The sequence below is a fragment of the Pinus tabuliformis genome, chromosome J, assembly GCF_031772625.1.
Source record: "Pinus tabuliformis cultivar Carrire ecotype Pingquan chromosome J, CPIR1, whole genome shotgun sequence".
Taxonomy (NCBI): domain Eukaryota; kingdom Viridiplantae; phylum Streptophyta; class Pinopsida; order Pinales; family Pinaceae; genus Pinus; species Pinus tabuliformis.
Window position 1 is genome coordinate 998,500,893 of NC_142295.1, and position 22,531 is coordinate 998,523,423.

Here is a 22,531-nt window from a genome sequence, read left to right on the forward strand (position 1 = left end):
TTGACTTTATAAAAGTCACTTTAAAATTAGACTTAGTAACTTTATCATTTAAAGTCACTTTTAAATTAGATTTAACTTTATAAAAATTATAAAGTTACTTTAGGAGAAAAATTAAATTCTTTTGGACACTTTTCCCTAGGCCAAAGATCAAAGCCTAAGGGAACCACCTGTCCTCCGGTACCAAATTTCAACACTCCCTCTTACCGAGGAAGGTGTTCCTCACCACACCCATCTTGTCTCTAAAGTAGACATGCTTGCCCCGTGGTAAGGCTTTGGTAAGAATATCTGCAACCTGCTCATCAGTGGAAATATACTCAAGCTTCACAACTCCCTTCTGAACATAGTCTCTGATGAAATGATATCTGATCCCGATATGCTTTGACCTGTCATGAAATACTGGATTCTTCGTGAGTTTAATGCAACTCTGATTATCACAGTAAATCACTGAAGGTCTCAACGGCTGACCAAATAAGCCAAACAACATCTTGCGAAGCCAAATAGCCTCACAACTAGCTAGACTGGCTGCCATATACTATGCTTCCGCTGAACTCAGTGCTACTGACTGTTGCTTCCGGCTGAACCATGACACTACTGCTGAACCCAACCCAAAACAGCACCCTGAAGTGCTCTTCCTATCAGAAGCACAACCTGCCCGATCAGAATCAGTGTATCCTGCCAATCTCACTCCATCTCCCTGCCTGTAGTCCAGACCATAATCCACTGTCCCCTGCAAGTATCGCAAAATGTGTTTTGCAGCCACCCAGTGAACCTTCCTAGGCTCACACATAAACTGACTCATCGTGTTGACTGCAAAACAGATATCTGGTCTAGTGTTGACCAAATACATCAAGGAACCAATCAACTGCCTGTACAATGTGGGATCCACCAACTCGGAATCTGAAGCATGAAGCTTCTTCCAGTTGGTGATCATTGGTGTCGACATGGGTCTACAATCCTCCATGTGGAATCTGCTAAGGATGTCCACAATATACTTCCCTTGCCCCAGGAAGAAATGCCCCTCCTCCTGCCACACCTCCAAGCCCAAAAAGTAATGCATCAAGCCGATGTCCTTCATCTCAAACTCCGTTGCAAGATCTCTCTTGCAGTGCTCTATGAGTCTCTCTGCACCTGTAATGACCAAGTCATCCACATACAGCACCAGAATGAGAGGCTCCTCACCAATCACAATAAAGTAAAGGTTCGGATCTGCCACACTCTTTGTGAAACCCATCCCCTGCAAATATGTATCTATCCTGGAGTACCAAGCTCTGGGAGCTTGCTTCAGGCCATAAAGGGCCTTCTTCAGTCTGCACACATGGGACTCCTTCCCATGCACCTCAAAACCCTGTGGCTGCTCAATGTACACCTCCTCCTGTATGAAGCCATTAAGAAATGCGGTCTTCACATCCATCTGGTGGATCTTCCAACCCATCTCTGCTACTATCGATATAATGGAGCGGATCAAAGTATATCGAGCCACGGGAGCGAAGGTCTCCTCATAATCAACTCCCTCTACCTGGGAGAACCCTCTAGCCACAAACCTCGCTTTGAATTTCTCAATGCTACCATCTGCAGCATGCTTTACCTTGTAAAGCCATCTAGAAGTAACCACGAATTTGCCCTCAGGCCTCGGCACCACCTCCCAAACATCATTCTTCATGATACAAGAATACTCCTCCTGCATGGCCTCTCTCCAGACCTGCTGGCTAGCTGCCTCCTCATAGCTAAAAGGCTCAGATTCAAGGACACTGGTAACCATCGCCATATAGCTACAAAACCTCTCAGGTGATCTACTCTCTCTAACCGGCCTCTTCGGCTCAGCAACAGATGTGGCATCTCTCAAGGTGTCCTGAAGCCACTTGGGCTTCCTCTTCCTGAGGGCACTTCTCCCACCGGAGAATGAAACTCCTCCTCCTCATCATCATCAGAAGCCTGAACTCCTGACTATCTGTCTGTTGTCCTCCTGCCTGCACCTGAACCTGTAGAAGCTGAGGTACCGTGTGAACTGTCCATCAGTGGACTCCCTAGTGAACTGCTCTGTGAACTGCTCTGCATGTTGCCCGGAGCACCACCCCTCTGGCTCGATGAGCCACTGCTCACTGACGGACCTGACATCCTCATAGATGTACCTCCTGATCCTCCTGATCCCTGCCCACTGGATCCCTGCGACTGACTCAACTGCTGCTGAGGGTCTGGCTGATCCAGATACTCTAACTCCCGTGACCTCCTAAAGGCCCTATCCTCCTCGAACTTCACATCCCGTCTGACAACAACTCTCCTCTGTGCAAGAATGTAAATCCGAAAGATCTTTGAGGTCTCACTATAGCCCACAAAGATACCCTTCTCTGCGGTGGGCTCTAGTTTGGTCCTCTTCTCCTTGGGTATATAGGAGTATGTAATGCATCCAAAGATATGAAGATGACCAATATCAGGCTTCTTCCCAGAGAAAGCCTCCTCCGGAGTCATGTGCCCCAAGGCACGATGCAGACTCCTGTTCTGCAAGTAAACAGCTGTGTTGCAGGCCTCTGCCCACAAGAACAATGGCAACCCCTGATCATGTAACATGGCTTTGGCAGCCCCTATGATGGATCTGTTCTTCCTCTCTGCAACCCCGTTCTGCTGGGGGTTGTAAGGAACAGTGAACTCCCTCCTAATGCCTGCCTCCGCACAATAGTCAACAAACTCTCCAAGGGTGTACTCTCCTCCATTGTCTGACCACAGGGACTTGATCTTTCGACCTATTTGTGTCTCCACAAGAGCTCTGAACTCCTGAAACCGCTTGAAGACCTCACTCTTGGTCTTCAAGAAATAAATCCAGGTCCTCCTAGAGTGATCATCAATGAATAAAACATAGTACTCATATCCACTCAAGGAAACATGAGACATCCGACCGCTCACATTAGGATGAATCAAATCAAGTATCCCAGTCGCTCTGCTGTCACTGCTGGGAAAAGGGGATTTGGCAAACTTGCCCATCGCACAACCTCTGCAAGTATCAAAGTGATCAGTACTGAAATCTGGCACACCTGTAGTGATCTCCCGCAATGTCTTCAAGGCTCCATGATACATATGTCCCATCCTACGATGCCAAATCTCACACAGCTCAGAACTGCTAGCTCTGCGGTTGGTACTACTGCTCAATGCCAAAAGGGGCTGAAATGCAAACTTGTACACCTTTGCATGGCGTACACCTATCACTCTAGCTGAATCAGCTGGAGTGCCCCTGGGCTACATCAACACCTGTCCTCCCCTGAACAGTACCTCATATCCTCTGTCCTCCAAAGCTGAGACCGATATGAGGTTCTTCCTCATCCCTGGCACATAAAGAACATCTGACACTTTCAAGGGAGGTTTGGACTCCCTCTGAAATGTCAGTGTCCCCACCCCGACTACTCTAACAACTCTGTCATCACCGAGTACTACCTCTATATCAGTGCCACTCTCTGAAAGCTCTGAGAAGTACTCACGGACTCCTGTCATGTGACGTGAAGCCCCACTGTCCACATACCAGATACCTAAAGATGCTCCGCTAATCGAGGGAAAAGCATGCGGGACTGAACCTGTGTGGCAGGTGATCCTGCACTAAAGGACTCACACGTAGTGAACGCAAACTCCCGGTCAAAACGACCTGCAAAGTCCTCAATCTCTGCTGAAGCTGCCACGTCTTGGTTCTTCCCCTTCTTCTTCTTCTTCTCCGGACACACAACTGCATAGTGTCCCATCTTTTGACAATTCCAACACTTCACCTTGGAATAGTCCTTCTGTGTGTTCCCCTGTTTACCTTTACCTTTGCCTTTGCCCCCACCACTGCTTGTGGAAGTCTGCTTCTTCCCTTTGCCTTTCTTGCCTCCTACCACCAGTGCTACATCCTCATCCTGCTCAACTGGCTTGGCTGCCCCAAGCTGTCCTTTCCTGATCTCTGTCTGAATGCAATCATCCCAAAACCTCTCCCATGTGGGAAGGGTCTCATGTGCACAAACCCCATCAGCAAAGTTCAACCATGAACGGGGGAGGCCATTCACTGCAATCTGCACCAACTCAGTGGGTGGAATGGCCTCTCCAATCGTTGCCAACTCATCTCTCACATTAGTAATCTTTGTGAGATATTCAGCTGCACTATCATTACCCATCTTAATGTTCTTCAGCTTCTCCTTCAGGACCATCTTCCGGTTCTCATTGGTACTCTGGTAGAGATTGGACAATGCTGTCCACATCTCATGGGCATTGCTCTTTCCTCTCACATGAGGAATGCAATGGTCTTTGATTCCGTCTAAAATCAGCCCCTTACCCTTGTTGTTCTTTTTATTATAAGTTGTCAACTGAGTAGCATCAGTAGGCACAACAACAGGGTTTTTTGTGGTATGCACCATGATATCTCAGACTTCTGCCTCCTCAATGATACTTTGCATTCTCTCCTTCCAAACGCTGTAATTTGTATGCCCGTCCAACCTATCATCCACCCTCAATCCCAATGACATCTTGATGTCCTAAAACTGAAAAATAGCACTGTTGTAGTAAAGATAAAACTGTTGTTTATGAAAAAATCAGCTTGCTGGAATTTTCTGAGTGAAAAATCAGCAGTTGTAATTTTTCCTTTTGTTGTCCCAAACTGCCCTTCAGCACTCAACCTCTGATACTATGTAGAAATTTCTGTTTTCCCACCCCGGTTTTCAGTTCCACCTTATTTCTCCCATGTAGTTAAATGTCCATTCCCATAACCATACATTTAACAAGCTGAAAAAAAAAATTATTGCTGAAAACACAAATTCTGGAAATTTTACAGAATGCTGGAAATTGCAGAAATAAAAATCAGCAGTAATAAACAGCCATTAAAACACATTTAAACACTGAGATTTTTGGTCAACTTGACCCTGGAAAAACCCCCTACAACTCTTGGGGAAAACCAGTTCGAGGGCTCTTCTTTATTTCTGAAAATGCCTTTTTCACAGTGAGAAATATTCAGCAAAAAATCAGCAAGCAAATTTACAACTTATCTCTTTTCCCATGCCTCACAGCAAACTGGAAATTACAGCAAACAAGACACCAATAAATGTTGTACGGCCTCCTCGATTTTCGTGCCCACTTTCAGCATTAAATGTTGTACTGCCAGCATTAAATGCGTTGTACGGATTGCAATAAATGCATTGTACTGCCTGCAATAAATGCATTGTACGGCCCTTGTTTTGCGTGCAGAAAAACCAGCAAACTACTCGATTTTTGTGCAAACCACTCCTCGAAAATCGTGCCAAATCTGCCTTTCACTGTGTGCTGAACCAGTTGTACAAATTTGCTCAACTGCTACCTTGGAATGTGTGTCAAGTTGCTGTCTCCTTCTCCTCCCTGCTCAGAAATCTCTCTTGCTCTCTTGCTCTCCTTCTCTCAATCTGCTCATGAAAGAATGAATGATCTTTTCCTCCTTTTCCTCCTTTAATCTAACCCCAAGTGACTTTTGGGTGATCCCTAAATCCAATGGTTGAAATAGATTGAGATCTAAGGCTGAGATTAAATGCTCATTTAAATCTCACTTTTTATTTTTTAATTCACCCCACTTTAATAAAGACCCACTTAGTCATTTATTTCCAAAGTCACTTTTCCTTTCTAATTTTTCATTGACTTTATAAAAGTCACTATAAAATTAGACTTAGTAACTTTATCACTTAAAGTCACTTTTAAATTAGATTTAACTTTATAAAAATTATAAAGTTACTTTAGGAGAAAAATTAAATTCTTTTGGACACTTTTCCCTAGGCCAAAGATCAAAACCTAAGGAAACCACCTGTCCTCCGGTACCAAATTTCAACATATCTCTATTGTGTATGCTTTTCTTATATTGTTCCTTATTGTTTAGTTGCATTGTTGATGTTAGTGTTCTCTCTACATAAGTGCTAATGATGATATGATGTTATGGGGTGAATGTAATGTGAAAATATTGAAAATGTTTGAAATTGCAATTATCTTTAGCAAAGAACAATCTAGCCCTAAAAATTAACAAAATAAACCAAAAACTCTAATCTTATTTACTTGGGATCCGACGTGTGAGGGCTAGTTGGCACAAGATCCGTTTCGGTAGCATGGGATATGTTTTCAAGTTTGAGGGATTCATTTATGTGGTGGATCTTACATGGATCTAGGTGGATCCGTATTTGTATCCATATTTGAATTGCAAATCCAACTTCAAGTCCTCATGGACCCAGTGACATAGCTTGCAACAATGAGGACCTTGATATGAAACCCAACAAGCTCATTGCTCATGCTAATCTTGTTGACTATCTTTCAAAGTGTTAATCATGTTAATACCACAACATTGGATCCCACAATAATGTGATTGTATTGTTAAACAAGTTCCACGTGCTGATGTGTCCTATGCAAATGAGGCTAGGTGCAAGTCCTAGGTGACTTTGACAAAATAGATACCCTTCATGGCAAGTTCATAGCCAAAGGTGTTTTGGTTTGTAACAATGAAATCTTGCAAGGAATTATTTAACCTCTCCATCGTAATGACCAAAACAAAAAATTATCTTATTCCTTTGCATGTAATTCATCAATGATGCCTCATGCAAAATGTGTACTTTATTTCCAGGCAAAGGAAGAAAAATTACCAAGGGATGGCATCCTACAGTTGTGTAAATGCCATTAAATGCATTAACCCACATGTAAGCATGTTTTTTCTCAGCAATAGAGTCATTATAAACGGTAGTGAACACATGTATATAAGCAAGTTTAGAACGATTTTATTAAGCTACTCAAATATAATGTATATATGCAAGTTAAAAAGGCAAGGTAAGAAACTAGCAACTATTGCCCTGAGAAAACCCATACGTATTAATAGGCACTTGCTGCCTAACCTTTTATTTTCATCTTAGCATTCCATATAAAGTAGGTAGATACATGGAACAAGATGTATCGTTATGCTTTAAGATTCTTATCGACATAGCTGGCTATCTTGAGAACTGAATAGGAAAAGTAAAATTCTGTCAACTTCAGAAACAGTTTCTCAAGCATACCAATCCCTCAACTGAAAAATAAGAACTAGTGATCACACTCCATTGAATATCTAGCCTCAGCCAATCATACTCAAATGATCTGAGCATTTGACAGCCCTTGGAGAAGTTAATAGTTGCAGCCAATAGATAGAATTTGCCCCTTTTTTAATTTTATTATAGTATGCTAGTTCCAGCAGTATACCAGTATAGGATTTTTTTAAATTTTTGGGGACAATAAACACTGACTGGTAGATTGTTTTTGTAATTTCTTACGGCACAAGAAATCTGGAACACTGACTGGCAACACCTTTAAACATGGAACAGAGATATGTTATTTGTGTCTCAAACAAGCACACATTTAGTAGATCCGCCAACTGCTTCAGATGGACAATACAGTAACCACTTATATCCAAAAGCATGAATACTTTTGTCCTCCAAAAAGAGGAATGTAAGGTGACATGGATAAAATGAAATGCTTACCATGAGCAATATTGCTCAAATTCACGTTTTTCCAAATTATTTGATTTTTGTCGAATCCACTGTATGAGTCCCTGCAAGAGAACAATCAGCAATGCCACTATTCATTTGGCAGGCAGCATCTCATGTCTCCTAAGCTATAGAAAATAATTCATACCTGGATCATGTCCAATAAAGGCTGATAAATGCTTGCAACACTATCTGTCAAGCTGAGCTGGCCAAGTTCTGTCTGCAAGACTGTCAAAAAATAACAAGTTCACATCTAAGTTGTTTCAATCCATATGCAAAACGACAAATATAAGATGGAACCATAACCAATTCTATTAAAGCTAATCTGTGAAAAGTTAACGTACCATCCAAAACCTTTTCTTCAACATCGAGACTCCCTGCTTCACGTGACAAATCTTCTATATTGCTGTATATAAGTAATATCACCTCAAATGATTAGCAACGCATTTCAATCTGAAATCAAAAGTAAAAACTAAACAGCTTTTAGACTGCATCATGTCAAATTGTTTGGAAAGGACTTATTTGAGATGAAAACAAGTTCTTTATAAATATTAGTGGAAAATGACCAAAAGAATGAGCAACACAGCCGCAGAAATGACAAAACACTTGCCTTGAGCTATTAGTAATTGCAAAGTACAAAAACAGAAATTCAATATCACTCTACTTATGTCATCTAGGAAAAGTTGATATATTGATGAGGTTTTATTGTATTTTGAAAGCGGTTAAAACCTACATAGATGTGAGTACTTTGCTAGCCCAATGGGTTAGCCCAACCAGATGTCGCCAATGGGTTATTTGGCTAGTTCCATGCCAGAATGCGCCCAGTTCAAATTCCCCTAGGTTAGGCACACAAGTCTACCCTAACAGATACTAGGAATTCCATCCATCAATGTACGGAAGCATCCCTTACGTTTCCCTGCAAGGCTCTTAGGAATTAACACTTATCAAAAAAAGAAGAAGAAGAAGAAGATTACTTTGGGATACTTGCATCATATTGTTAAATGCTCTAATATTTTTAATTTTTATGTCAATTTGTAGAGCATGGTCATCTCGGGCAACATGTATCTGATCCTTTTCTTAAATCTAAATTATCTATATATTTTGCTGCAAGAAATATCTGGTGCAATTTTGCGTTCCTTTAGTTCTGTTCAAACTCAGAGGACTATTCTGGCCTTCTTAACGGTAAATTCTGCCCCTGGCATATTTAACGTCAAGATAGAACTTTGAAGTGCTGGGCATTTTCAAAAATTGCAAGTAGATAATGGAGCCTGGTTAAGGAGAGCCATAGCCTTTCTGTGCAAAACACTAAGTTAGATATGCAAAGAATGCAGAGAAGAGGTATTAATCAGAGGATAGCTTGACTGTAAGAGGGCAACCTGTAAGCAGATATGGACGTTATGACAAGAACAGTACAGCCATTTTTATCTCTTTATGAGGATGAGACGTGTAAAGCACAGTTAGTCTCCAGACTAATAAGCAACAAAGTGGGAGCCTGTAACTTGAAAGATGGCAAATTGTATGAGGATTTCAAGAGGTTGTACAGCAGCATGCTAAGCATTGCTGTTGCAGTTTATTCTTAGCAGTGAAACAGTGAGGGGAGGTACAGCTCTAATGAACAGTAATATCAGCAAGAGAAGGTGTTTATTCGCAATTAAGCTGCCCTCTGCAGCAGATTTTCATTAAGAGAATGCATCTAATCTTCAGACCTGTTTGTGAAGCTTTGTACCAGCAGAAAGGATGTCTTTTACAGGTTATTTTCACCCTTAACAACAGCTGTTATAGCAGTTTATGAGGGCTTTGCACCTGGAAAGTCTTTTTTGACCCATATATAGATGTTTCATCAGCAGTCCTGGCATGCCTCCATAATTTACCTTAGACTAGATTGAGTTGCAGTTGCTTTTGGTGATTGTACCACAAACAGCAGGTTTTCAAATTTCTTTAACGGCATGTGCACTCCAGAGTTCATACTGTTCACCTTCCTGTACAGCGAGTAGAGCTTGAACCCATCAAGAACACACTTTACTAAATAATTAATGTAATGCCAATGCAGCTATGGCTAAGGCCATCTTTTGATAATTCATTACCATTTATTGTAATATTAGGGAGTGGTTAAGGACTACATAGTCAAACTTGTAGATGTAGGTTCATTAACCCCTCTTGTGAGTAGTGCCCTAATTGAGCTGTGTATGAATACCCTACAACTCTCATTTGTACTGAACATCTTCTGACCTTCTTGATCTACCTTATAAATTGGTTATGCTTAACAGCACGTATATATTTAGCGTTCTTTTGTGATTGGCATTTCTTTCTTTTATTAGCATCCATGCATCTCTTGCATAGCGCACTTGTGCTTGGGTATTTTTGTCTCTCTGGCACACTTGTGGCAAGGCTACTGCAAAATTTGCGTTTTCCTTTGGTTCCATCCAATTCTCCTACTTTCACTTGTGAATCTTGACATGAAACCTAAGTTACCGGAAATGCCTAAAGAAATTGCAGGAAACGCGGATCCCCGTTTCCAAAACGGAAACGGATACAATCCTTGTCCGAAACGCTGTAAAAACGTTTTTGTGCCATTTCAAAAAATCAGAAACTTCAGATTCGGAATTGGATACGTTTCCAAGCGTTTTTAATTTTTTTGGATCCGTTTCCAGATTTAAATCGTGATCAGAATCCACCCTTAAAATGTTAAAACACATGAAAATTTGTTCAAAAATTTATACAAACAGAAAAAGGTAGATGTTCAAAAATACAAGCAGAAGGGTTTGATTAGTGTCTTCATAAAGAGATTTATTTGAGCGATAATTTTCAGTTTGGTTAAGGTTTTGTTAATTATCATTGATTTTGCTCTTGATTTCGTAAATCCCTCCAATATAACAAATCTTCTCTAGGCAATCTTTTGCCTGCATATAGTCAAGAAACCAAGCTGACATTGAGAAGATTGAAATGTTCAAATAGGTCTTGACAGAATATCCCAATGATCCCATGGGCCTTTTAATTGTCATGCGAGGAAGAGAGATACCATCTGCCATGCATGACACATTCTTTGAAGGAGTTGGACCCGAAAGCACAAAGGTTGTAGCATTTCTGATTACATTACTAATGATGATGATGATATGTTGAATGTTATAATAAACGCTATTGATGATGACAATGTTTATGCTGAATTGATGATGATGATTTGTTTATGTTGAATTCATGAAGATGATTATGTATTTAGATATAGAATCTAGATTCTAAAAGATGAATGGTAATCTGAAATATATATATATATATATATATATATATATGTTGTTTCCTTGCCGTATCATATCCAGATTTTTTGAAAATTTGTCGTATCCGTTTCAAACCCCGTATCTGTATCCGTTTCAGTGCAAATTAGCATGAAACCATAGCAGGAGGGTACCATACTCTCAATTCCATGGCCAATCCAAAAACTATTGGCTAGTGGCATCACTCAAGTTCTCTTGTGACTATAGATATAGGTTTTTCTTGGATCATCCCCTTTTTGGATTTTACCAAGGTCCTCAGAAGCTTAAACTATCTCTAAGGCCAATCCCTCTCTTCTAGGATCCCCTTGGTATTTGTAAGGTTTTTTAGCTCTTCTTCAAGGGCAACGCCTTCTTTCCTCAAACTATCTAAGAATTTTACTCTTTGCTCCCATTAAAGGCAAAATGTTAACAGCTTTATTCTTTCAAATCATGGCTTCTTGTTGTTGCTAAACCTAATGGATTCAAAGTGGATATTTTCCCAATTAAAGGAAGCTAATTATCATACTTGAGCATATCAAATGGTTTCCCTTCCTTGAAGTAACGGTTATGGATATATTTGGCAAAACCCCTTCTTGCTACGATGGCCCATATGTTTGAAGAAGGACAAAGCCCCTAGGTTGATCACTGTATATGCTAAGCTAAACCTAATTCATCATATCAAGAACAACAAAAGTGCGAAAGAAATACGGGATGCCTTCAAGAGTATCCTTGGAACTATGAATACCACTCAAGTCAACCAACTCAAAACCAAACTTTCAAATCACAAGATGAGAGGCTTTGACATTGTTCAAGAGTATATTGCCAAGTTAAAAGTTAAAACCATAAATTCTAGCATCATAACATCAAAAGGAAAGGTAAAATCAGATTTGAAATAGATAATTATTGTTCTAAATGATTTATCTCATGCAATCAAGTCTTTTGGTATCATGTTCTATAGTATCCCTTCATATATTAAGGGTTCTACAACTCTTTCCTTTAGAAGATTATATCTAATCTAACCTAGCATCAAGTTACTTTGAGGAACATAGCTAAATCACTCCCTCAAGATCAAGTCCATCTAAAGGCCATCAATCATGGACCTAAGAGTCTTGCCCAAAAACTTTCTCTTCATCATCTTTGGTCATGCAACATTGCTTTACTTTAGCAACAAGGGCTTGACCAACCTATGATTACTACAACCAAACTACGCCTCTTCAATTAAGGTCTACCCGTAACTTTGCCCTAAGCTATTGTATGTTAGATGCAAAAATAAGTCCAACACGATCAATTTCATCCAACAATAGGCACACATCCAGCCAAGGCTTTTAAGCGTCCCAACAATACTAATAATTAGTCAAAATTTAAATATTCAGCCAACATAAAGCAAAGCAAGGGGCATGGTATCTACATCATTTGATTCGAGTTCGTGTTTGAGTTTGATGACCTTGAACTTCGACAATGAAGAATTAAGTGATAAAATTCAACATTAAATTTGGCATTAAGTTCGAGATAATTTAAATTTGGAAATTTCCAAAATAAAAAAAAAAAAAAAAAAATATATATATATATATATATATATATATATATATATATATATATATATATAATTTAATGTTGGAGGCTTGAAGCTATCAATATAATAAACTCAATTCAATGTAATAAAATGTACAATAAAAATTTAATAAAAAATATAAGAAAATAAATGTAATAAAAGATATAAAAAAAAATATCACACAATCTACATAATAAAAATATATAATAAAACTATAGCAATCCAATACAATTAAAAAAATGTGGAATAAGTTGAAATGTGTGACCATTGTGGCATAAAGTTGGACAAAATAAAAAAGAGAAATTGTGGCCATTGTCATTTGCCATCGACATATGTGGCTCATTGAAACTATAGTTTTTGTTGGAGTCGTTGGACTACGATGGTAGGTTGTGAGCCTAACTCGAGAGAAGTTGTCGATGGAAGAAGTTGTCAAAAGTGAGACTTGGGAGGGGTCGAGATCTGAAATTGTGAGAGGGTAGGACTCAAGAGGGTCAAGCTCTATCATTGTGAGAGAGGCCACGAATCAAGAGAGAACTCAAAACAATCGAGAGGATTGAATGAATGAAATAGAGGATTAAACGAATGAATGAACGAAATAGAGGAAGGGATAAACCAAGGCTAATATATATATATATATATATATTGTAATCTTCAAAAAAAATCAAACCTTGACTATCCTAATTGATTTTCAAGTTATATGTGATGTAAACTTTAAATTCAATTTTGGCTTGCAATTCACCTCGAAGTTCGACAAAATTCAATGAATTTATGCAAATCTTCTTGAAGTTTGGAAAATCTCAAACCTAAACCTCAAAATTCATCGAACACAGTGACTAAGGATAGGATTCATTTGAGTAAAACAACCACAATTCACAAGTATAAGCAACAACCAAGGTGGATGTCTTAACTTTATATATGAAAAACGTTACAAAGTACAATATAGGAACACAACATACAAACAATAAGTACAAAAGGCACAATTGTCTACAAGAACTATTAATCCAACCCCTCGAGTTATCGTAGGCCTGCCTCCTACAAGTCGTGTCTTCTTCTGCTTTGCTCATCAACGTTTTCATCCAATGTTATGTTGCCCACCAAAGGTTGGTGCCCCTAGGAGAGCTTTTCTCCTATTATGTTGAAAATGTAGAGCGCAAGGTCTTCTGGCTTGTGCCTTAGCTAGTGAAGGCCTCGAGTTGCCCTAATGAGTTAGACTTCAATTTGGATGAGTTATTTCTAGTTTACTAGAATAATCATCAAGTTAGCATGCGTAGAGTTGGAGTTGTAGTTAAATGGAGTCTTCATCAATTTGACTACAGAACAAAGCGGCAGTTAGCAGTTCAAGTAGAGCAAGTTAGTCTTCAGGCTTGATTGAAGGAAGAGTGAGTTAGATGTCCAATGTTGATTGGAGAAAGCACAAGTTAACAACTCCAATGATGATTGGAAGGAGAGTGAGTAACACTCTCAGTTAACTTGCCAATCAACAACTTGAGTTCTAAATTTGAACTAGTCCAATTTTAGCATGGATTGAATCTATAAATGAAGGACAAAGGCACAAGGATTATACAAATTTGTTTTGTGCACAAAGGTTTGTGACAAGACAAAGCTCACGAGTTAGTCTGAGAGAGCCTTGATTGTGGAGCACAGGAATTGTGTACTAAAGAATAGGAGCACAAGTAGGCTAGAATTTTGCAGAATCGGTTGTGTGCAGGTTGTGTGGAGTTGGGGTCCTAAGAAGTAGGACCAAAATTGCGCTAGGAAATAGGAGATGAACGTAAGGAATAAGGAGGCCAAGTGCGCAAGGATGCAATGTTAAAATTGGCAACTAGGGCCAAATTCCACTTGTATAAATATAAGTGACCTCTCAACTCATTTGGCATCATCATCACTCACCCATTCTTCTCTCTCCTTCTCTCATTGGTTCTTACTGCTATTGGGCATACCTTTTTTTCTCACACGTGTGGCAAGGAGGACGAATTTCAGACAGAATTACGAGGCCAAAAATTACATATTTTCTTGCAGTTTTACCAACATTGACTTTGACTTTCCAGGCAAATTTTTGAGAGGATCTCTGTCTCAACAAGCCACATTTATTGGCACAAAAATTGAGGCTTTCTATTGACTTTGACTATGTTGACTTCAGACCTACAACTAGGGTTTCTGTAGTAGATTTGACTTTGACTTTGACTTTGACCAAGTTTAAGGAGGAATTTTGGGACTATTTTCAAGGCATCTTGACCAACTGATCAAGCCGCATTTGACCAAGGTTGACCAAGCTCTTTTGTGGATTGTTTGTTGCTGCACCATTGACTGGTTAGGGTTGATTTGACTGTTGTTGACTGAGAACAGCATTGCAGATTTTGATAGGGCTGTTTTGGACATCTATTGGCAAGTCAATTTTGACTTTTGTACTCTCTCTTTCTCTGTTGAACATTTGATATAATAATAAGAAGAATTGATCAAAGGGTTTTCCCCATCTTGGGGTTTTTCCCTGGCATTCGCCAAATCTGGTGTCTTCTTGTCTTCTACATTTTATTATTCATGTTCTATCTACAGTTACTGTTAATGTTATTAATGGTTAATGTGATTGCTAATGAAAACTAAATTGGAAATTGTTATTGGGTTGCTAAAGGACATTGAAGTAATTGTGCTAAGCATAGAACATACCATTGTTAACTAAAATTTACATGGTATCAGATCCCAGGTTAAGACAAAGCCCAAGAAAGAGAAAGAAAAGCAATCACAAAGAGAGATCTATTGAACAAGGACAAGCCTTAATGGTTTCTATATCTTAGTTCAAGGCTGGGGATAAGCTCAAAGACATATCTGACTACCATGCATGGAAGATGACTTTGGACATGACTTTGGAAGAGCATGCTGCAATGGACTATGTGCAAGGAAAAGTGGTAGAGACTCCTTCAAATGCACTTGTTGCTGCAAAGACAGTATAAGAAAGGCGAGGTCCAAGCTAAGAAAATTATCATAGACTCCATTCAAAAGCATTTGACTGCCTATATTTTTGATTTGGGAACATCTAAGGAGATGTATGATAAGTTGGTTTGGATGTTCAAAGTGAACAATGCAAATCAAATCCTCTTTCTCAAGAACAAGTTGAAGGACATCAAGATGGATAAAGGGGAGTCTTTCAAATCCTACTTCATGAGAATAACACAAATCAAGAATGACCTTCTATCTATTGGAGAAGTTATTGTTGACAGGGAGCTAACTCTCATTACACTTGGAGGTCTAACAAGATCATGGGATGTGTTTAACACCACCATTCTCAACAATGACAGGATACCTAGTTTCAATGAATTATTAACTCGATGCACTCAAGGGGAGACAAGAATGATGGAGAGAGACAAGCCCTCAAATGGAAATGAACCTACTGCTTTCTCCGCTCATGCAAAGAGGAAGAATAATGTTGGTCCAAGGAAACAGGGTCAAGTATTCAACAAGGGATTCAAAGAAGGAAGGAAAGGAAGGTGCTACAATTGCAACAAGTTCGGACACTATGTTAGAGAGTGTCCTCACAAGAAGAATCCTCCAAGGGATGATGACGACAACAACAACAATTTCAAAGGCAATGGCAATCAAAGAAACAACAAGTTCAACAACAAAGGAAAGAGGAATTCTCCCGCTGCTCGAAATGGAAATGGTCGACCTCCCAAAAGGACGAGAAATACCAAATATGATGAAAGTAATGTTGTAGAAAAACAAAATGAGTTTTATCTTATTTCCATTCTATCTATTGCCTCTCCCCTAGATACTTTGGATCATTGATTGATTGATAGTGGAGCCTCAAGGCACATCACTGGGTACAAGGAGGCCCTCTCAAATTTGGGTGAAAAGAAGACTAATTTGGAGATCATACTTGGAGATAATGCCACCTACCCCGTGAATATCACTCTTCACTTGAATCAAGGTCAAACCATTCATCTACAAGAAGTATTGTATGTGCTCGATTTGAAGAAGAGCCTAGTGTCCATTTCTGCGATGGAAGATAAAGGCTTCAAGGTAGCATTCATTGATGCAAAGGTACGTATTTGGCAAAGAAAACCTAAAGATGCATTTACCCTCGAGTTTAGGGTTGATGGTCTCTATCAAGTTGATGGAAGTCCTTTGGGAGCTTTGGCTAGCATTACTTCTCTTCAATCTGAGCTATGGCGCTGGAGGTTTGCCCACTTGCATTACAAAGCCTTACCTAGGGTAAGCAAGATGGTCACAGGTATGCCCAAGTTTAATATTAATCATGAAGGTGTTTGTCAAGATTGTGCAGCTAGGAAACTTTCAAAGAGATCGTTCCCTTCCAGTGAAAGCAAAACCACTGATATTCTCAAATTGATCCATTCTGACCAATCCGGTATGTTGCCCATAACATCATTGGGAGGATACTTATATTATGCAATCTTTGTGGATGACTTTTCATGCAAAACATGGATTTATTTCTTAAAGAAGAAGGATGAAGTGTTCAAAAGGTTTCGTTTTTTCAAAGCCTTGGTGGAAAACCAAACAAGGAAGAAGATAAAAATATTGAGAATCGACAATGGAACCAAATATGAATCAAATGAATTCAATGACTTTTGCAAAGATGTTGGCATTAAGAGGGAGACAATCATCCCATACACTCCTAAGCAAAAGGCATTGTTGAAATGAAAGATCGAACAATCATGGAAGCCACACATGCCATGCGCCATGATCAAGGTCTACCAAAGTTCTTATGGGGAGAAGTTGCCAACATTCTCGTGTAAGTTCAAAATAGGAGCCCGCATCAAGCATTGGCTTTCAAGACACCCGAGGAGATCTTCACTGGTAAGAAACCTAATGTTTCTCATTTTAGAATATTTGGTTGTCCCGTGTATTTTCATGTACCTAAAGAGAAAAAAAACAAGTTGGAAGCATCTGGGAAGAAAGGTATATTCGTTGGCTACAACGAAAATTCAAAAGCATATAGAATCTATGTGCCTGGTCAAAGAGATGTGGAAGTAAGCTGTGATGTCACCTTTGATGAAGATATTGCCCTTGGGAAAGCCATAGATCTCCCTATCCCAAAGAAGGACAATGATGATGTTGCGCAAAAACAAAATGAACCTTTGATGGATGAGCCTATGCCCAATAGATACTATTGATCCACCTCCGACTGATCCCTCTACCTCAAGAAAAAGACCACTATGGCTCAAAGATACTCTCAAAGATGTTGAAAGACATACTGCTCCAGGACGGACATTTCGAGAAAGTAAGAAGTCGAACAAGTATCAAGGGTACTTGGCTGCTATGAGTATTATCGTTCAAGCTAAACCATGCACATTTAAAGAAGTCGTAAAGCACCAAGTATGGAAGGATGCGATAAATGAGGAATATGAATCGATCATGAAGAATGATGTCTAATATGTGGTGCCTGGACCTAAGGACAAGTCTGTGGTCACTTCTAAATGGATTTACAAAATTAAACATGGAGCTGATGGGAGTGCTGAAAAATATACAGCCAAGTTCATTGCTCGAGGCTTCTCTCAAAAGGAAGGAGTGGACTATGACGAGATATTTGCACTAGTTGTCCGATTTACCACTGTTTGATCTATTATTGCTCTTGCTGCCACTCAAGGATGGAACTTACATGAAATGGACATTGAGATTGCTTTATTACATGGCTCGCTTAAGGAGGAAGTCTACTTGGAACAACTTTAGGGGTATGAAGTTCAAGATCGAAGGACATGTATGCAGGTTGAAGAAAGCCCTCTATGGGTTGAAGCAAACCCTAGGGCTTGGTACGAGAGGATTGACAGTTACCTTATGCAGTTGGGATTTACGAGGAGCTACGCTGATCCAAAACTATACTTCAAGGTTGAAAAGGACATGCTTCTCATTTTGGTCCTTTATGTTGATGCTCTCTTTCTAACTAGTGCACACCCTCTCATTTATCAATGCAAGAGGGAGTTGACTTTCGAGTTCAAGATGAAGGACCTAGGATTGATGCACTTCTTTCTAGTCCTGGAGGTCTGGCAAAAGCCAAGTGAGATTTTCCTTTCTCAAGGAAAATACATTGTGAAGCTACTAGAGAGATGTGGGATGGTGGATTGTAGTTCTGTGTCTACTCTGATGGAACTCAACTTCAAGAAGCTATGTGGAAGTGTTACTGAGCCTGAATTGGCAAACCCTTCCGAGTATCGACAACTTGTGGGGGCCCTGATGTTCTTCGTAAACTCTCGTCCGAACATATGCTTCGTTGTAAATATTTTGAGCTAATTTATGGTTGAGCCTCATCACATACATTGGACTACTGTTATGAATCTCTTAAGATATCTTCGTGCGACAATCAACTATGGACTAAGATACACTGTCGAGAATTTGAGGCTACATGGATATATTGATGTTGATTGCGCTGGCAGTGTGGTGGATAGAAAGAGCATGCCAAGATGTTGCTTTTCATTGGGGTCTACTTCGATTTCTTGAACGAGAAGGAAGCAAAAATCGATTGCTCTAAGCATCGTCAAGGCCGAAGACATTGTAGCTAGTATGGCCTATTGTGAAGCTCTTTGGTTGAGGAAGCTCTTTAGTGAGCTATTTAAGCACGTGCTAGATACCACCGGGATCTATTGCGACAACCAAAGTGGGATTCGCCTTTCGGAGAATCCTGTGTTCCACGACCACTCCAAGCACATTGATATCAGGTACCACTTTATCTGGGATATGGTACAATGGTAAGCAGTAAGGCCCCAACGCATCAGGACTGATGAGCAAATTGCTGACATTCTCACGAAGCCCTTGGGGAAGGTCAAATTCTTAGCCTCCCAAGAGAGACTTGGAGTCATGAGAGGACCCTCCCATGAGCGTCCCGCTTGAGTTGAACATTGAGCTCTAGGAGCTCCTAGGAATTGTAAGCAAACCAGCAACACCATTTTTCTTGAACAAGAAGAGGTTGTCATAGTTCAAATGTCCAAATCTAGCATGCCATAATAAACTTGATGCAAGTGTACCTCCTTCATGATGAGCATTGTATGAGAAATGTTGTGCATGAGCAGAGGTTCCTTGCAGTTTGAGAAGTCTTTCTTCTTCTATTCCCCTCATGACAAGTGAGTGGTCAAATGCTTTTCTTACCTCAAGCTTGCCATCAAACATATGAATGGAGTGACCTTGTTGGTGAATGTGGACCAAGGACAGCAAGTTTCTCTTGAGTTGTGGGAGGTATAGAACATGATCCAGAAGAAAGTCTGGAAGACCAGGCAGTTTAAGCCTGATTGTGCCAAGCCCTGATGGCTTGATTTTTGATTGATCTACAAAGTATACTGCTCCATCAACATTGTCAGTGAAATCTTCAAAAAATCTTTTCTATGAGTCATGTGGCAGGTTGCCCCTGAATCAAGCAACCAATCATTTTTCCATGAAGCAAGTGAAGCATTAAACAAATCTTCATTTATTCCAATGTTACATTGTGCCTCAACATAGTGAGCTGATTCAGGTGCTTTACCTTTGTCTGTATCATCAGTTTTACCTTTCTGTTGGTTTCTTTTCTGCTCAATTTTGTCCCGCGGTAGCTTGCATGTAGAGGCATCATGTGATCCATTTCTTTTGCAGTGAATGCAGCGCAAATCTGCTTTTTCTCCTTGAGAATGTCTGCCCCCCCGCCTCTGAAATATCTTCCTCTTCCTCTTCGTCCACCTCTTCCTCTTGTAGAATCTTGAGCAGGATGCTTTTCTTTATGAGCAAGGCACACAGTCTCTTCAGAAGATTCAGGGGATGTCTTCTTTCCAAAAGCTTTCTCTCTTTCAGCAAACTTTTTCACAAGAGAATCAAAGGTTATATCTTTGAGATTTCCATTTGCTTGCAATGGCTCAAGATAATTGGAGTAAGTAGGATAAAGTGCCTTGAGAAAAGCAATAAGAGGAATATCCAATTCAACCTTAGTAGATTTGATATCATGCATTATAGACTTTACTTCAGATGCAAGAGCAAGAGGATCATTATTTTGCAGTTCAAGAGTGAAGAGTTTAATCATGAGTTGAACAACTTCAAGTGAGTCATAGAGTTCTTTCAGCTTTTGCAAGGCTTCAAAGGCAGTTGAATATGACGAAATATGGTGACTCACCTCTTCATTTACAGATTTTCGATTAATGCATAAGCTTTGTTGTTCTTGTTTTCCCAAATGACAAGTTCTTTGTCTGAGGTAGGTTGTACTGGGTCATTGTCTCCTTCTCCGACACACACTCCTTTCCACAACTCATTGAAAATGAGGGTGTGTTTTATCATCCGGGACCATTCAGGATAGTTCTCCTTGCCAGTGAGAACTATTCCCACCATAGATATGATTGAATGCATTGTAAAATCCAAGAGCTGTAAAAATGCTTCTGCTGCTAAAAGAAAATTGATTCTGATATCAAAATGTATTCTGGCCTCAAACAATATATTAAACACAGTCAAATGCAGTAGCGTTAACTATGTTAGTCACTTTGAAAACAGCGTTATGAAAACAACACTATGGTAGCCCAAACAACACTAAGGTATAATACATATGTATGTATTATCAAATAATACAAACATTATACCTCGCTGCCCTAAAAATCTTTACTGCATATAACATTTTAATGCATTATATGCCATGTCCATCATATAAAAGGCAAACACGCATATAAAAGGCAAACTCCATGTCCACGCATCGGTCTCCATGTCCACTTCAAACACTCATCGGTCTCCATGTCCACGCATCGGTCTCCATGTCCACTTCAAACACTCATCGGTCTCCATGTCCACGCATCAGCAGCATTACAAAGGTATAAAACACTTAATGGTTCATATTAGTGTCCACGCATCACAGGTATTATGACCACAATAACCATGCATATCAAGTGTTATAACCACAATAACCACGCAAATCCATTAACAAAACATGACCACGCATACGCATATCAGGTCCACGCATATCATGTTGTCTCAAATATTCACGCGCAGCGTTTAATAACAACGGTGCAGTGTTAATATCTCTCACGCGCAGCGTTTAATATCAATGGAGCAGTGTTAACATCTCTCACGTGCAGCGTTTAATATCAACGGAGCAGTGTTAACACCATTTATTACACCATTTCCGCATGCGTATTAACAGATCTATATGCGTTTTCATTGAAAAAAACTATATGCGTATAACAGCGTTCAGATACCAAAACGATTTCTAATGCATACTCCAGCAATCACAAGACAGGATTTGAATGTTTAGTGGTATGGATTCCATGCTCACCGCACCAAGCGCCTCGCCCAAACTCAGAGATACAAACTGAAGACAGCATCGCACGAAGAACAAGCAGGGGAACGTTTCAACTTGGAGCAGCGATTCATTCAGGTGAATGCACAGCGCTTCAGGACAGCTTGGACAGCGCTGGCAGTGTCAGGCAGAGGAGCGTTTGCAATGTCAGGTGCAGGTCTGTATAAAAAGAATATGGCAGACAGGCAGAGGAGTTACAAGGAGCATGAGAGCTAAAAAAGGAGCTGGCTCTGATACCATGTCAGGCCAGGCAGTAACTCCATTAGGCAGAAAACTGATTCGTGTATTCATTCAATCAGGTAGGTCTGTTATATACATGAGGGAGAGACTGTTCAGTTCATCTCCCGATGACTGTTCACATTTCTCATTTATTTATTTACATATATTTACCCAATCACAAGGATTAGGTGTCAACAATCTGGTTAATTATCCCTTCTTTTTCAAAGGCGGATAATTTTCCGGGTTTTTTTACTCACCTTTTATCTCGGAGTGACGGTTTGAAGGTTGAGTCCCTAACACATCTTAGTGTCTAGAGTCCATGTATATTACCATACTAGATCACACAAAAAAAATCATGGAATTTGGTTAGGTCAAGGTGGTCATTTTTTAATTTTTGAGATTTTTCGCATTGCGGAAATTGCAATAAAATTTGTATTTGTAATGTAATAAGTGATGTCTAGAGAAGTTGTATGGGGAATGAGAGATGAAATTTGCACCTAGCACCCTCAACTTTCTACTATGTCACACTTTGAGGGGTTAAAAATGTGTTTTGAACCCTCAAAACCCACTTTTCCTAAATTTAGTGGGAAATCTGGCAATTTATTAAGCCAAAAATTAAATAAATGGAAAAAATAAATATCCACATACTAAATGTTGTGTAAACGAGGTGAAAATTTATGGAGGAGTTAAAGTAAAGTCCCCAGGTGATGTGGACTTCTAAAATCAAATAAAGAACATGTGCTCAAATAAAATCGAATTTCTAGCATTAAATGAGAAAGTTGCTTACTTGGAAATT

General features: G+C 39.7%; 1 protein-coding gene across 1 annotated transcript in view; it reads right to left on the reverse strand.

Moving 5' to 3' along the window:
* Positions 1-22,531, reverse strand: part of LOC149230209 (uncharacterized) — a 191,651-nt gene that overhangs the window by 96,560 nt on the left and 72,560 nt on the right. The window contains exons 8-10 of the mRNA XM_089378905.1: positions 7,814-7,875; positions 7,618-7,697; positions 7,464-7,534 (exon numbers count right to left, since the gene is read on the reverse strand). Coding sequence (XP_089235031.1) covers positions 7,464-7,534; positions 7,618-7,697; positions 7,814-7,875 — 213 coding nt within the window. The remainder of the gene's footprint in view (positions 1-7,463; positions 7,535-7,617; positions 7,698-7,813; positions 7,876-22,531) is intronic.